The 17,527-nt window shown below is 41.9% G+C and overlaps 1 protein-coding gene and 1 pseudogene across 2 annotated transcripts in view; one reads left to right on the plus strand and one right to left on the minus strand.

Moving 5' to 3' along the window:
• ILRUN (inflammation and lipid regulator with UBA-like and NBR1-like domains) overlaps nt 1-2,666 on the minus strand; it is a 93,759-nt gene extending 91,093 nt beyond the window's left edge. For both annotated transcript variants that reach the window (XM_025990772.2, XM_025990770.2), the window contains exon 1: nt 2,247-2,666. In XM_025990772.2, the coding sequence (XP_025846557.1) occupies nt 2,247-2,404 (158 nt within the window). In that variant the 5' untranslated portion in view covers nt 2,405-2,666. The remainder of the gene's footprint in view (nt 1-2,246) is intronic.
• Nucleotides 2,667-14,467: 11,801 nt separating this feature from the next.
• On the plus strand, nt 14,468-14,916 carry LOC140597867 (guanine nucleotide-binding protein G(I)/G(S)/G(O) subunit gamma-5 pseudogene; annotated as a pseudogene).
• Nucleotides 14,917-17,527: the final 2,611 nt, after the last annotated feature.

Genomic DNA, 17,527 nt, shown 5'->3' on the forward strand with positions numbered 1-17,527 from the left:
TCACACCCTGAGCCAAAGGCAGCCGCTCAACAACTGAGCCACCCAGGCGTCCCTATCACACCTTGTTTCTTACAGATGTCATCTCATTAGAATACATGGTGTCTTTGAGCTTAATAATTTTTTATTTAAAAATCCAAGTAATAAAAAAATAAAAAATAAAAATCCAAGTAAAATTTTTATAAGGCAACTATAATTTTTAAGTTATTTTTTTTCTTATCCACACTGGGCCTCATCTTTCACAACACCTAAAAACAAACAATCTTAGATGTTAAACACTCACACCTCAAACATATAAAATTCATTACACTGGTTCTGTAGCCATAATAATTATACTAATAAATACTGACTCTAAAGAACTAAAAACTTATAAGGGCAGGGTTTAAGTGGTACGACTCAAAAAGCAGTGGGGAGAAATAATGATCCTCCCCTACCAAACTGGTAGCAACAATATGCCATTTCCAATGCTAAACTAGTGTAAACAAGGAAGGAAAAGAGCTGGAGGTACAGAAGTAGGTAGGCAAGAGAACCCTCGTCAAGATACAGCTTTACTTCCAAATTTCACTAGTGTAATACTTGTTCTCAATGTTTTCAATAACCTCTACCACCGACTATTTAAACACCATAGGTTGGTGTTCAGAAAACTACTAGAAGCTCTAGTCCCTCTCGTAGATAATCCCAGACATAAAAGATAGAAGTGGGGATCACAAATGCTTCTTCAATTATAAAGACTTTCTCCTGCATTCAATGCCTCAAAAAGTTTTCTAAAATCTAAAAAATTCCACCCTTGCTACAACAATCAAGTTTAAAGGCAAAATAACAAGACCTACCAATGATGCAACAATGAAAAAAAATTCACACATCACTTTTGGTGTGACCACAGCTACAAGTAAGATGAGCGTCATTCCAGAAAGGACTAGAAGAAGAATGAGATAAAGAGGAGGCTTACAGCCTCTTTTTTTTTTTTCTTTCTGGCATTGCCTGAGGCATTCAGTGGACATGGAATAAAGGGAAAGCTGGTAGTATAAGTGATGCCAAGAGAAACAAGATTCCACAAGTCAGGGGACTGAATGCCCAAACAGAGAGCAAAGGGCACTCATCCCATGGCTTTCTGGCCAAAGAAAAATGAGTTGTTTCACCTGAAATCCTTTCAAAGTAAGTCTAATGGTCCCTACTTCATCACTCACCCTAAGTGAACTCCACAACCCCTTCTCCTAGAACAAGGAGAAGCCCTGCTTATCAAAATAGCAAGTGCTACATTCAAAGCCAAGAAACACTCCTTTAGTCTAAGTGCCATGGTCTTCTGCCTTAATTCTACAAGGAGACACCAAGCCAAAAAATTGGTTCCCAGCCTAAGCCAAGCTCTCCATTTCCCCAAACATCCCAAATAACTCCGCTTTATTTCAGATAAGCCCCTCCCCACTCTGACATCCTGGGGTCCAGGGCTCCAGTGCCCGCAGAAAGTCCCCTCGTCCAAGATGATCTCCCTTCCTTCACCGTTCCTAAGGCTTTCCCGGACCCAGCCCCAGGTCCAGCACTCCTGGTCTTCCGTTAGTACATGTACTCGCATATCCCACTCCTCCCTGGCACCACTCTTCAGGAGAGTCCTCTCTCTTACCGTACTCACTTGTCCTCCCCCATAACATTGTTTTCCTTTTTCCCTATCATTCCTCGAATGGAGAAACCCAAACAAACACGCACACGCACGCACACACACACAGTATGTGTTCTCAGCTCCCAACTCCCAAGTCTCTCCCGTGCCCCAGGTTCTTCCATCAACACCGAATTATCTCCCGGAGTTCCCCCTTATCCCGGTCTTCCTCGACCCTAACTCCATACTCCCAGCTTCTTTCCCACTCCCCAAATTCATATTTCCTATTCTGTTTACCAACACCGCAGCCCTCTTGCGCTCACGTCTACTCCTGTGCCTCCATACTCAAGTCTCTCCCGACGTTCCTCGGCCCCTAATTCTCCGCAGAACCTCTGGAGCCCCTCCCCAATCTCCCCTCCGCCCCTCCTGCACCCGGTGGCGCCCCATTCCCCTCGTACGTCCTCTCCAGCCTTGCTCAGCACCCCCCCTCCTCCCCAGTCCCCGGGGCACCCCACACGCCGTCCACGCCCTGGGAGGGGGGTGCCCCTCAGTGCCCGCCCGGCCCGCCCTACGGCCGAGCTCGCGTGTCCCTTCCCTTCCCTTCCCTTCCCTTCCCTTCCCCGCGGGCCCCAGTGCTGGCGCGGCGGGGCCGGCTCACCAGTTGGTCATGTCCAGGAAGAAGGCGCAGCCGGCCGGGTTGAGCTGGAAGCCGAGGAGCCGCTGGAACTCGGAGATGAGCACGTCCTTGTCGGTGGTGCCCAAGCAGCTGAACTTCTGCATCAGCTCGGGGTCCAGGTCCACGTCCATGCCCTCCATGGCTGGGGCCGGACACCCGCTTCCCCGCCTCCTCACAACCTAGCCGCCGCCGCCGCCGCCGCGCCGCGCCGCCGGGCCCGGGGACAGGGAGGGGGCCCGCTGCTAGCAGGCGCCGCGACCCCGCTCCTTTGAGGTAGGCCCCGGGCCTCTCACCGCCTCATAGGGATAAACTCACTCAGCCACTCACTCACACTCTCGCTCCCCCCCCTCCCACCCCCCCCAGCGCCGCCGCCTCCGCCGCCGCCGCCTCTCGCTTCTCCGCCGCCTCCGCCTCCTCCCGCGCCGCGCCCACTGCGCAGGCGCCGCCCGCCTTGCCCCGCCCCTTCCTCTCCGGGGGCCCCGCCCCTCGGTGGCGTCACAACCCCGTGACGTCCCCCGCGTGACCTCACCGCGGTGGAGCGAGGGAGCGGGGAGTGGGAAGGAGGAGAGGGACCGCCCCGCGGCTGGGGGTGACTCCTGGCCTGACCTTCTGCTCGCCCCACCCCCACCCTCAAGGGGAGGAGTTAGAGCTCGGGGTTTGGGGAGAACCTCGGGGATGTCGGTCTGCGGCAGTTCCACCATTTTGCAGGTGAGGAAACCAGTCTGGGAGGAGAAGCGACCAGGGCAAGGTCAAGTACCAGGGTGTACGCAGGACAGTCTTCTCGGTCAGGGGTTTGCCCCTCGCCCTGAAAGGGTTTGTCTGCGTTAAGTTTTAAGAGCTGCTTTCCCGGATAGGTAGTGCCGTGAATCCCTGGGTTCCAGCCATCCTTCGTCAGGGTTACTACAATTTATCAGTGTTGTTTCTGTTATGCAACAGTGGTATCAAGTCTCTGGAAAGTAAAGGAGGCCTTGGATACGAACGTCAATCACAGGTCCAGACAGCAGCACCCGCAATCTCCTACTCATTCTGTCAAGACGAACCCTCTCAAAGTAAAGGTTAAGTGATGGATATTTGGCATGCCTTCTTCTGTTTTTAAAATAGAAAGCAAAATATTGCTGCACAAATGGTACACCTGCCTGGGCAAGGTCCCATCTGAAGATCAGAGATTGAGAAAGGCAGCATAGAGACGATCTTGTCTACCCCTTCCATTCCTATTTGTCCAACACCGCTATATCAAAGGGGAAAAAGATGAGTAAGAAATGGCCTTCTACCTTTCAGTAGCTCTCTGTTTTACGAATAAGGAAAGTGAGATCCAGAAAGCTTAGGTCTTGTCCAAAAATATAGAGCAGTGAAGCTAGAACCCCAATTTTAGATTCCTAATGGGGTATGTTTTCCTTTTTTTTTTTTTTTTTAAGATTTTATTTATTTGTTCATGATAGACATAGAGAGACAGAGAAGCAGAGACATAAGCAGAGGGAGAAGCAGGCTCCATGCCGGGAGCCCAATGCGGGACTCGATCTCGGGACTCCAGGATCGCGCTCTGAGGCCAAAGGCAGGCGCTAAACCGCTGAGCCACCCAGGGATCCCCCTGGGGTATGTTTTCCATGACGATTTCAACGCCACACAGCACTAGAATAAGTCACCAGTAGTGTCTGGGTTTCTAGGAGGTTTTAGAAAGGGAAAGCATTCTACTTCCTTATGTCCCAAATAAGTACCAAATAAGAGTTAGTAAAATATGATGGCTTTAAAAGCTTGGGTTCTGGGTCACATATCTGTAAGATTCAAATTCTCATTCTGCCAAATAGTGGTATTCACAGTGCCTGCCCACATAGGATTGCTGTGAGAATTAAATGAGATAAAATATGTAAGCTCAACACAGTGCCTATTCCTTAAACACTTCGAGAAATGATGACTATTGTGGCCATAAACATGACTATAGAAATAGACAATGGTACAAGTAGCCTATGTTACTACTTCACTTGGATCCCCTTCTACTACATTTCCCTTCCTTGTTGTCCTCTATTAAATTTTGAATTATATGCCCTTTCTCTTCTCTAATGACTTTTTTCCCTCCAACATGACTATCTTATGGGAAACAACTGTATCAGCATACAGATACATTATTTACAAACTTCTACTGTACAGTAGTTATAAACATTTTATAAGAAACTGGTTTTAAGCCTCTAATACCTGTGGAAGCTTAGATCATTGCCAGGACCTAACTTTTGAATGGCCACAATGTTGAAATATTTTACTAATATTAAGGAAAATTCTGTCTCTCTCAGAGGTAAACACATATTGTCCCAATCTTATGGGTGATGGAATGGGGACACAGATTATAAAAAAATCCCAATATTAGACCTAAAAGAACCAGACTGTTTAGCCCAACCTCCCCATTTTACAGATGAAGAAATTGAAGCCAAAAAAGGGGAACTGATTCACTCAAAATTAGGCAGTAAGTAAGGGATCTCCAAACTCCCAGTTTAGCACTCTATCCACTATATCCTGCTACAATTCCCTTTATGCTTTGAGTTCAACTTGGCCTTACATACAAAATAATCAGAAATTGATGTTAGTCTACTGACTAAAATTTAAGTTAACTTGTAATACCTATGAATTAAAGTTGTGTTAACCAAGGATCCAAAAGAAGAAAATGTTATTGGAACCTGACAACTCCCTTAGAATGCTGACCCAAGGAGAACAAACAACTCTTGGCCAGCCCCATGCAATACTAAGGTCTTAGCTCACATATAAAGAGCCCATAAAATGCAAAGAGATCCTGGCAAATAAGAGACCCAAGTAGCTCAGAACTTCAGTTCATGGTAGGAGTTATCTCAAAGGAGCGCAACTATTCCTCAAATTACTTCTGAAACATTGTGGGGACATTTTTAGTTCTCATGAGATTGGAAGTGGTACCCCGGCCATTAATTCCTTGAGGACCAAGGATGCTAAACATCTGCAATTCTTATGTCAGCCACACACAATAAAGAACTGACCCATTCCAATACACTATGCAAAAACACTGACCAAAATGAGGTATTACCCAATCAGGACACTCACAGAAATGTGAGTTTCCACTTAAATCTGAGGGGTTAATAACACATATGGTTCTTCTATAATGGCTCTGTAGCTGTGTTTTGTTTTATTGGGAAGAAGGCATGGAGAAGGACTGGGTGAGAGACAAAGGGACAAATTGCTGAGTGCCACCCTAAGGAAGAAAAGCTGATGGCAATATTCCCAAAGGGCTTTTAGGTTTTATGTCAGAACAATGTCAGGAGCTATGCCTGGAAAGGCCACTGCCTGGAATATGCCCAAGACGAGCCAGTTTCTTTCTGAATTTCTTGGGCTGGTGATCTCGATTGAGAAATTTAAATGGGCACTTGAGTGGCTCAGTTGGTTGGGTGTCTGCCTTTGGTTCAGGTCATGATCCCAGGGTCCTGGGTTTGAGTCCCGCATGCGACTCCCTGCTCAGTGGGGAGTCTGCTTCTCCCTCTGCCCCTCCCCCTGCTCTCTTTCTCTTTCTTAGTCTCAAGTAAATAAATAAATTTTTTAAAAAATTTTTAAATGAATCCCAAATCCCCAGATGAGGCCAAAGTTTCTTAAAGGAATTAAGCCATTCTATCATTAGAAGTTGAAAGTCTAGGAGAAAAGTGATTCATCTTACCAGGGCAGCTGAGATTATGTCCAGATCTCTAAGTCCTTAAGATTCAGAATTGCCAAGACCAGCTAATACTAAGATTATGCCACAGCATAACTGATTAAGAGAACAGAGTCCAAATTGGCATCAGGGTACATTATATGATAATAGCAACTTGTAGTCAAAACCTTTTAGGTATATATCCAAACTGTGATGACCTCCTTTTCTGCAAATCATTAATGACCCTCTAATGTGGCCTCCAGCAGCCATATCTGCCCTACATGGCCCTGTCCTTTAGCCCCCATTGATTGGACGAGAGGGAGATGCTTAACTTAGATCAGCCAATCAGATTCTCTCTCAGGAATTTCGAACTGAACTCAGTGAGTTTGTGGAACAGGCCTGTTTACTTGAAAGTGAGAGAAATACAGAAAAGGGTCCATCTTTGTGGAGCACCCATGAAAACGAGAAAATGCCTATCTGCAGAAAGACAGAAACAGAGAAAAACAGAGAAACAAAGATGGGAGACCTAAAGACTTGAGAGAGAAGTTCCTCAATCATCCTGAGTTCTGATTATTCAGCTTCCTTTAGATTCCATGAGAATCTCCAGGTTCTATTCAAAATATGTTATCTCTTAGATGAAATTCAAAAAGAATCAATAAATAAGTGAAGTGAATACAGTATTTGATTTCTAGATAGAGATGGACATCCTACTCTTAAAAATAATGAAAACTTGAGGCTAGATTGGTAGAGCATGCAACTCTTGATCTCAGGATTTGGTATTCAAGCCCCACATTGGGTATAGAGATTTCTGAAAACTAATTAATTAAAAAATTAATGGGGGCACCTGGTGGCTCAATCAATTAAGCATCTGACTCTTGATTTCAGCTCAGGTCATGATCTCAGGGTTGGGAGATGGAGCTCAGATCAATCCAGTTCCATGCTCAGCAGGGAATCTGCTTAGGATTCTCTCTCTGTCTCTCCTTCTGCCCCTACTCCTCCTGCCCCCACCTACCATTTGCACATGCATTCTCTCTCTTTCTAAAATAAATAAATCTTTAAAAGAAATAATGAAAACTCCCGTAGGAAAAAAAAATAAGGATGCAAAAAGGCAATTCACAAAGGAGAAATACAAATGGCCAATAAACATGTTGAAAGATGTATTATGCTACTCATAGTTAAATAAATGGATTAAAACAACAATAAGGCATCACTTTTTTCTAATCAGATTGTTAATGCTTTATAATATAATAGCTTTTGTTGGCAAGAGTATGGAGAAACATGTCCTCTCAAATACCACTGCATCTGGGAATTTAAAGATGAGTAGATGTGAATTTAGATGAATTGATATGAGGAACTTTAATAATATTTATATATAATAGTCCCCAAACCCCCAAAAAGCTTTTTTATTAGAAGTATTATAATACATATAATAATAAAAAGTTGGAAATAACCCAAATGTCCATCAATAGGGGAGCTGTTGAAAAAAAAGTGGCCAGGATGGATTCATTCTTTTTTTTTTTTTAATTTAAATTCAATTAAATAATATATAATGTATTATTAGTTTCAAATATGGAGGTCAGTGATTCATCAGTCTTATTTAATACCCAGTACTTATCACATCATGTACCCTCCATAATGTCCATCACCCAGTTACCTCATCCCTTTGCCTCCTCCCCTCCAGCAACCTTCAGTTTGTTTCCTATTATTAAGAGTGTGTCTTATGGTTTGTCTCCCTCTCTGATTTCATCGTGTTTTATTTTTTACCTTTCTTCCCCTATGATCCTCTCTTTTGTTTCTTAAATTCCACATATGAGTGAGCTGATATGATAATTGACTGATTTCACTTCGCATAATACCCTCTAGTTCCATCCACATCATTGCAAATGGCATGAATTCTTTTCATCAATATAATTTTACATGAATCTGTGACCAAAAAAGTAAGGAACTGGAAAGAAACTTAAATGAATATTTTAATAATCTGAGAGAGAAGAAGAAATATCCAATTATGAAATCAAAGAAAAGACTGATAGTATAAAAAATTTAAAACTTCTTTGTGGGCAGCCCGGGTGGCTCAGCGGTTTAGGGCTGCTTTCGGCCCAGGACGTGATCCTGGAGACCCGGGATCGAGTTCCACGTCGGGCTCCCTGCATGGAGCCTGCTTCTCCCTCTGCCTGTGTCTCTGCCTCTCTCTCCTCTCTGTGTTTCTCATGAATAAATAAATAAAATCTTTAAAATAAATAAAAAGTAAAACTTCTTTGCTGCAAAAGCTAAAAAATAAAATAAAAGACACCGTAAGTATGGTGAAGAGACAAACAGATAATTCAAGGATAATATTTGTAACCACAGGACAGAGTATTAATATCATCACTTAATAAATGAAAAGCTATTAAAATCAACAAGGAAATGGGATCCCCGGGTGGCTCAGCAGTTTAGCGCCTGCCTTTGGCCCAGGGCATGATCCTGGAGACCTGGGATCGAGTCCCACGTCGGGCTCCCTGCATGGAGCCTGCTTCTCCCTCTGCCTGTGTCTCTGCCTCTCTCTCTCCCACTCTGTATCTCTCATGAGTAAATAAAATAAAATCTTTTTTTTTTTTAATAAAATCTTTTTAAAAAATAAAATAAAATAAAATCAACAAGGAAAAAACCATCTAAAGGGAAAATTGGTAAAGGACATGAATGGGCATTTGACAAGAAAAATTATAAATGGCCTACAACTATATGAAAATATTTTGAATACCATGAATAATCAAGAAGTGCAAATTAAAAGCACAATATCATTTTTATCTGTCAGTTTGGCAAGGATTGATCATAGCCAGTATTCTATAAGATGTGAAGAAAAAGGCAATTTCATACAATATTAATAGGATTACAGATTGGTAGAAACCTTTTTGGAGGATATTTTGGCCATGGCTATTAAAATTTTAAATGTGCACCTTATCTTAGATTTCATATAGATAACTAAAAAAGATGGTCAAAGATATATGTTGAAGGATGATCACTACAGATATGTAATGCTGGAAAATTGGAAACAATCTAAATGACCAACCGTAAAGCTTTGATTCGATTATACTAGATTTATGCTATAGAATACTACACCACCATTTAAAAAATGAAGTAGTTCTATATGAACTAACATGACAAGATGTAGATTTTTTTTTAAGGAAGCAGTGGGGGATCCCTGGGTGGCTCAGCGGTTTAGCGCCTGCCTTTGGCCCAGGGTGCGATCCTGGAGTCCCGGGATCAAGTCCCGCGTTGGGCTCCCACCATGGAGCCTGCTTCTCCCTCTGCCTGTGTCTCTGCCTCTCTCTCTCTCTCTCTCTCTCTCTCTCTATGTCTATCATGAACAAATAAATAAATAAATCTTAAAAAAAAAAAAACAAGCTGTGATCTCTTTTGTATTTACTTAAAAAGCATAGTAAGTGTATATGTTTATGTATGTGTGTGGAATATACACATAACAAAATATTTGGGGAGACATATACCAGTAGTTAAGGAAGGTGGGTTTATGGTAGAGTTGCCATATAACAACTGGATATCCAGTTAGATTTGAATTTCAGGTAAACATTTTTTTTTTACCATAAGTATGTCACAAGCATTAACTGGGTATCCTGTATTTTTTTTTTTATTTGCTAAATCTAGCAATCCAGTTTATGGGGAATGTTCACTTTTAATGTTAAATTTCTGTATTGCTTGAGTTTTTACACTGAGCATGTATTCATTTTTAAAAGATAAAAATTTTAAATAACACATTAAAATAATTTTATGTTGGTAATGTAGAATTTTATATGGCTCTTTGAAAACACATTTTGGGGGACACCTGGATGGCTCAGTGGTTGAGCATCTTCCTTTGGCTTAGGTTGTGATCCCAGAGTCCCAGAATCAAGTCCCACATCGGGCTCCCCATGAGGAGCCTGCTTCTCCCTCTACCCATGTCTCTGTGTGTCTCATGAATAAATAAATAAAATCTTTTAAAAAATGATAAAAGCTGTAAGAAAACAGTACTATTACCTATGCTCCAATTTCTAACAGATGCAGGAATGAGTGAATGCAAGAGATGTATAGAAGGTTATACTTCAAGGTATTAATGATGACAGTCTCTGAGTGTGGGAAATTATGGGTATTTTTACATTTTTAATCTACATTTTTAAACTTTCAATAAAATGCTCATGTCATAAAACATCAAGAGACACTTCATTTTAAAGAAAAGAAAATTAGGTGACCTAAGGGTTTGTCAAACATGTGTTCATTTTAGTTCTGGACACTCTCTTCCCCATGTCAGCTGGCTTAAATTTTGTAAACTGCAAAAGCTAGGAAGCAGCTAACAGTCCAATGAACTATCCAGTTGAGCAAGCAATGTCTGCTGACTTACTATCAGCAAGGATGAATTAGGGGCCTTGTGCTATATGACCATGAACAAATGACCATGAACAAATTACTGAGTCTCTCTATAGACCTCAGTTTACTCATTTCTGTATAGAGAATGCTGCAAAAAGATCACTGAAGTGGAGTAAAATAGTAAGTCAAACAAAAGAAAAAAAGTTTTTGGAATTTAACCTATGGCTACAATTAGAATTTGCATAAACATAACTGTGAAACAAATCTTACATTCTATGCTTATTCCCCAGGACTGGAAGTTCCAACAAAGTAGGCATAACTGCTTGTTGAATATTAAGGTATTACATGGCAAGAGGGGAGATACAAGGACATACATTTCTATAAATAATTATATTTGTATATATATTTATATATTATACGTATGTGTGTGTGTATATATATATATATATGTATATATGTTATATTGAACATGTGCTCAAGTGCCAAATGAGCAGTAGACAAAGACTGAGTAGGACTTGGGAGGAGGGAGGGGTCAACAGTGGCTTGGGATATCCATAGAGACCTTTAAGAGTCCTTGACCAGGCCTTGGATGATTCTCCACAGGATTTAAGGAACAGGCTAGAGAAGTGACACATGACAACAAGTCATTTAGGGGACTGGGTAGCTTAGTGGTTGAGCGTCTGCCTTTGGCTCAGGTTGTGATCCTGGGGGTCCTGGGATTGAGTCCCGCATCGGGCTTCCTTCAGGGAGTCTACTTCTTCCTCCACCTATATCTCTGCCTCTCTCTCTGTGTCTCTCATCCATAAATGAATAAAATCTTAAAAACAAAGTCATTAGACATTTATTTATTCTTTAAAGTGTGACCAAAAACCCCACACATAACAAAGCTTACTATCTTAACTATTTTTAAGTGTACAGTTAAGAAGTATTAACCATATTCACATTGTTGTGCAGCCAATCTCTAGAATTTTTCATCCTGTAAAACTGAAACTCTGTACCCTTTATTTTTTTATTTTATTTTTTTTTAAAAGATTTTATTTATTTGTTCATGAGAGAGAGAGAGAGAGAGGCAGAGACACAGGAAGCAGGCTCCATTCAGGGAACCCGACGTGGGACTCAATCCCGGGTCTCCAGGATCAGGCCCTGGGCTAAAGGCGGCTCTAAACCGCTGCACCACCAGGGCTGCCCCAACTCTGTACCCTTTAAATAACAACCCCCCCAACTCCCTCTTGCCAGTCTCTGGAAACCACCATTCTAACTTTCTGTTTCTGTGAATTTTTAGATACTTCATATAGGTGGAATCATACAATATTTTTGTGATGCACAAAAGTTTTAAGTTTGATGTAATCCCATTTGTCTATTTTTGCTTTCATTGCCTGTTTTTGGCGTCATTTACAAGAAAGCATTGCCAAGTCCAATGTTGTGAAGTTTTTTTCACCATGTTTTCTTCTAGAAGTTGTATAGTTTGGGTTGTACATTTAGGTCTTTAATCCATTTTAAGTTAATTTTCATATATGTTGTAAGATAAGAATCCAACTTCCTTCTTTTGCTCAAAATGGGAGCCATTCACATCTATAAGACCCAGACTCCTCTTTGCCTATGCTGATCACTGCCTATGCTGATCACAGAAATATACCCGAAAGTGGATTCAGGTAAAGAAAATAAAATCTAAGGTGTACCTGAGGGGGTACAGGTTCATTTCCCTTAAAAATGAATGGGTGAGGGATCCCTGGGTGGCGCAGCGGTTTGGCGCCTGCCTTTGGCCCAGGGCGCGATCCGGAAGACCCTGGATCGAATCCCACGTCGGGCTCCCGGTGCATGGAGCCTGCTTCTTCCTCTGCCTGTGTCTCTGCCTCTCTCTCTCTCTCTCTCTCTCTGTGACTACCATAAATAAATAAAAATTAAAAAAAAAAAATGAATGGGTGAGATTGAAGAGCAGCCTATGACAGTGAGTGGTACCTCTGCTTTCAACATCCCAGAGCATGAAGGGAAAGAACCAGATCCCCTACATTTGAGGATCCCTTTTTCCAGTTCTTCTATCCTATTTCCCTATTGAAGAGATAAAAAAAAAAAAGTAGAAGGCACTAGCCCACTGTACTATCTTGTCTTCTAGAGAGAGCATCTGATGCCCTGGGTCTCCCTGTTCTTACTGTGGTGAATGGGACAATGCGGGGTGGGGAGGTGGGGAACTTGATTGTCTTTATCTCCTATCCCACAGTCCCTCAACCTAGATATCCAGAAGTAGTCCGTTCTTTTCTTTTCTTCCTTCTCCTCCCCCTCTCCTTCTCACTCCTCCTTCCTCTTTCTTTCCTTTGTCTTTTTTCTTGCATCTTTTCTTGGCCCCTTTAATCTCCCAGATCCAAAACATTATCTAAGGAAACACCAACTCCTCACCTCTCCCTCATGTAAAAAACAAACAAAAATACCTCACAACCCTTCTTGTTTTACTATGATCACTCTTTACACACTCTCCAACTGGGTTACGATGTGTAAATCATCTTGCTATATGCATCCAAGCTAGCAGTAAGAATGAGGAAACATAGTTAATGAACCCTTACAATATGCCCAATGCCCAGCACTTTACTTCAACTCATTTAATCCTCACAGCCAAATGAAACCAATATTATTATTATTCCCATTTTACAGATAAGGAAATAGAGAGTGAGAGAGTTTAAATAATGCACCCAAGGGGACAGCCAGGATTTAAGCCCAAGGCTCAGAAAGGAACTTGTGCCTTCCTTTTTACCCCAGATTTCTTCCAGTTCTAGGAATTTTTCCTTTTCACCATGTTCAACTTGATTGTGTTTGCATTGAGCAGTCATTACTGCTTCTAATTGTTTCTTCGATAATTTCTAGGATACTGTCAGAAAAGACTGGGGTAACAAATACTAATATTAATACTAATATTTTCTATTTATGTGATAACATCTCATAATTTCTCAACAGAGCCATCCATTCTCTCATCTTATTCTCAAGAAAAACAGGTTGTATAAGTTTATTTTTTTAACAGCTTCATTATTCTGCAAGGACTCATACATGCCTATTGCAAATAAAACTAAGCAATATATAAAATTACATAGAAGAAAGTAAAAAATAATGCCTTAAATCCCACTACCCAGAGATAACCATTATTAATATTTTAGTATATATGTCTTTCATATAACTCTCCATTTGTATACTTTGCCTCAATGATATCTGCCTCTCTAGCCTGTTTTTTTTTAAGATTTTATTATTTATTTATTCATGAGAGACACAGAGAAAGGCAGAGACACAGGCAGAGGGAGAAGCAGGCTCCATGCAGGGAGCCCGATGTGGGACTCCATCCCGGGTCTCCAGGATCACGCCCTGCGATGAAGGCGGTGCTAAACCGCTGAGCCACCCAGGCTGCCCCTAGCCTGCTTCTTTCATTAACAGTATGTTGAAAACAGCTTTTCACATCAATAAATACATATTTACATCATCCTTTTTAATGGCTATATGGTATTCCAATTTAGGAATGTACTTCACTTGACCAATCTATTGATGAACTCTGAGACTACTTTCAATTTTTTATTGTTGGAAGAAATTGTTAATGCCCATATAAAGAAATTGGTCCAGGGATCCCTGGGTGGCGCAGCGGTTTGGCGCCTGCCTTTGGCCCAGGGCGCGATCCTGGAGACCCGGGATCGAATCCCACGTCGGGCTCCCTGCATGGAGCCTGCTTCTCCCTCTACCTGTGTCTCTGCCTCTCTCTCTCTCTCTCTCTCTGTATGACTATCATAAATAAATAAATTAATTTAAAAAAATAAAAATAAATTAAAAAAAAGAAATTGGTCCAAAAAAAAAAAAAAGAAAGAAATTGTTCCCTCATAGGGAACTGAAGCTCTGAGGGAACTGAGCTCTATGACCTCTTTTTAAAAATCCAGGTCTGGAAGTAAATGCTTAGGCTAAACTGCTGACTCTTTTTTTTTTTTTTTTTTTTAAGATTTTATCTATCTATTCACAAGAGACACAGGGAGAGCAGCAGAGAGAGAAGCAGGCTCCATGCACCGGGAGCCCGACGCGGGATTCGATCCCGGGTCTCCAGGATTGCGCCCTGGGCCAAAGGCAGGCACCAAACCACTGCGTCACCCAGGGATCCCTCTGACTTCTGACTCTTAAAACAGTGCTTTTTTCAACTAAACTACCAAGATCAAGAAACTGGAATTCTTAACATATATATGGATTTGATAACTAGAAATGAGATTTTTAAATAACGGGCTCATTTTTTAAGAAATTAAGTATATGGCGCGACGGATCCACCCGCGGACGAGCCTGCCCAGCACCTGCGAGCGCCACGTCTGGTTCCTACAGCCTCGCCGCGATGAAGAAAGTGGTTCAGCAGCTCCGGCTGGAAGCGGGGCTCAACCGCGTGAAAGTTTCCCAGGCAGCTGCAGATTTGAAACAATTCTGACTGAAGAATGCCCAACACGACCCCCTGCTAACTGGTGTATCTTCAAGTAAGAATCCCTTCAGACCCCAGAAAGTCTGTTCCTTTTATTTTTATTTTTTATTTTATTTATTTATTTATTCATGAGAGACACAGAGAGAGAGGCAGAGGCACAGGCAGAGGGAGAAGCAGGCCCCATGCAGGGAGCCCTATGTGGGATTCGATCCTGGGTCTCCAGGATCGCGCCCTGGGCTGAAGGCGGCGCCAAACCGCTGAGCCAACAGGGCTGCCCCAAGTCTGTTCCTTTTTGTAGTAAAACGAATCTATTGATGGTTTTCTAAACCACTTTACATGAACCAGTGAATATTCAAAGGAGAACTAAATTTGAAGCCTGTACAAAAGCTTATCCCTATAACACGTGCCATACTATATAAACTTCTACTTTTGTCAGTCCTTAACATTTACCTCTCTGAATTTTCATAAATTTCTTTTTTTAAATTTTTATTTATTTATGATAGTCACACAGAGAGAGAGAGAGGCAGAGACATAGGCAGAGGGAGAAGCAGGCTCCATGCCCGACGTAGGATTCGATCCCAGGTCTCCAGGATCGTGCCCTGGGCCAAAGGCAGGCGCTAAACTGCTGCGCCACCCAGGGATCCCTGAATTTTCATAAATTTCTATTTCACAAGGGTAATTATTTTATATACACTGGCAGCAGCATACAATAAAATACTTAAGTGTAAAAAAAAAAGAAATTAAGTATATACTTACCATAAAAACCAGCCATTCCACTCCTATGTGTTAACCCCAAATAAACAAAAGCATATATCCATACAAATATTTTTACATAGATGTTGATAGCAGCTACATCTAGTATTCAAATAATGTAAACAACCTAAATATATTTATCAACAGGAAAATGGCTAAACAAATTCTGATATATCTGTACAATGGGATAGTATTCAGCAATAAAAGGTATGAACTATTGGCCATACAACATGGATGAATCTTGACAATATTATATTGAACAAAAGAAGCCAGACACAAAGGACTATATACTGCATATATCACTTATATGAAGTTCAACAGGCAAGAGTAAGCTATAGCATTGGAAAGTGACTAGTGAGACCTAGGGTTGCAGGGAAGTTTGAATGGATGGTGAGGGGTTGCCTGGGAAGAGGCATAAACAGACTTTTGGGGTTGGATTCATAGAATTGTTCTATATCTTAATTCAGTAATGGTTAGATGGGTGTATCCATTTGTCAAAAGTCATCAAATGGTATGTTTTACCTTTTTTTTTTTTTATTAGAGACAGGGAGATGGGCAGGGGCAGAGGGAGAGAGAGAATCTCAAGCAGATTCCCCACAGAGCATGGAGCCCGATGCAGGACTCAATCTCAACCCTGAGATTATGACCTGAGCCGAAATCATGAGTTGGACGTTTAGCTGACTGAGCACCCAGGGACCCCTCAAATGGTACACTTCATTTTTTTAAGACTTTATTTATTCTTGAGACACACACACAGAGAGAGAGAGAGAGAGAGAGAGAGAGAGAGGCAAAGACACAGGCAGAGAGAGAAGCAGGCTCCATGCAGGGAGCCTGATGTAGGAACTCGATTCTGGAACTCCAGGATCATGCCCTGAGCCGAAGGCAGACTCTCAACTGCTGAGCCACCCAGGTATCCCAATGGTACACTTTAAATGGGTGAATTTTATTGTATGTAAACTATACATCAATAGAGGTTTTTTCTTTAAAACTGGCCATTTGGTTTTATTTCCAAGCCTGTGTACAACAGGCAGCAGAGATAAGCATTTGGCATAAATAATAAATGGCTGTCAGTGAATGAATGACTATATTTGCTGCTTAAAAGAAGAGGATAAAAGACACTTATTTGAACCTTTCACAGGAGCAGGGATTTACAACCTATCAGGTGAATAAATTGCTTTCGTGGACTTGACCCTGAAGAGATGAGACCCCACTTAGCCATAGGTGATTATGGGTGTTGCTGCTTTGGCCTAGCCCTTCCTAGATGGGAGGATCCCGAACAATAGGCCTCAGGCAGGCATCTGAGTAGGAGCAAGGCCTCAGGGACACAGCCCTCCCCTCAGCATACACTTCTCAGGGCAGACCTGTCTAGGAGGGCCACCTGCTAAAGGCCCAGGGCAAGCCACCGCCCATGCAAAAGCTGAAGGGTTCCCTGAGAAAGAAGCCTTGGTGTTAAAAAAAAAAAATTAACTTTCAAGGGGAAAAACAAAAGCCATTTTCTGAAGCTGGGCAAAGGTGAGCTTTTCCTGGAAAGTTAAATGCCTCAAAAGTTAATTTGAATTTCAGAGGGCCATGGTAATGACTCAAATGTGAGAGCACCTCAAGGGCCCTGCATGAGAGGCAATAGAATTTGCTGGCCTCCTTCAGTCTATCTCCTGGGGCTGCCAGAACCTTGGAGACCAGTTTTAAGGTTATCTCAGTTTCTACAGAAAAGGGGAAATTAAGTGAATTGCAGGTGCTCAATTGATTAGGAATGTCAGAGGTACTTGCTTGGAAAGAGAGCAAAACAAAACAAAACTGAAAAGCCCTAAAGAAGAATCTCTATAAAGAAATGTGTCTCTGTAACTGATTACAACAGCCAAAGCAAAATGTTTGTTTTCTCTGCAAAAGCATGATGTATATATGTGTGTGTAAGTGAGAGAGAAAGAGAGAGAAAGAATGTTATAAATGATCCTGAGAGAGAGAGAGAAAGTGAATTTTTTCTTACCAGACCTCACATAACCAAAAGGTACTTGGGTCCATAACCAACGAATTCCCAACCTTCCTCTGTGTGTATTCTTTTTTTTTTCCTCTGTGTGTATCCTTAAGCAAGTGTTCCTCTGAGTGTAATTTCCTGCA

This window comes from Vulpes vulpes, chromosome 1 (assembly GCF_048418805.1).
Source record: "Vulpes vulpes isolate BD-2025 chromosome 1, VulVul3, whole genome shotgun sequence".
Lineage (NCBI taxonomy): Eukaryota > Metazoa > Chordata > Mammalia > Carnivora > Canidae > Vulpes > Vulpes vulpes.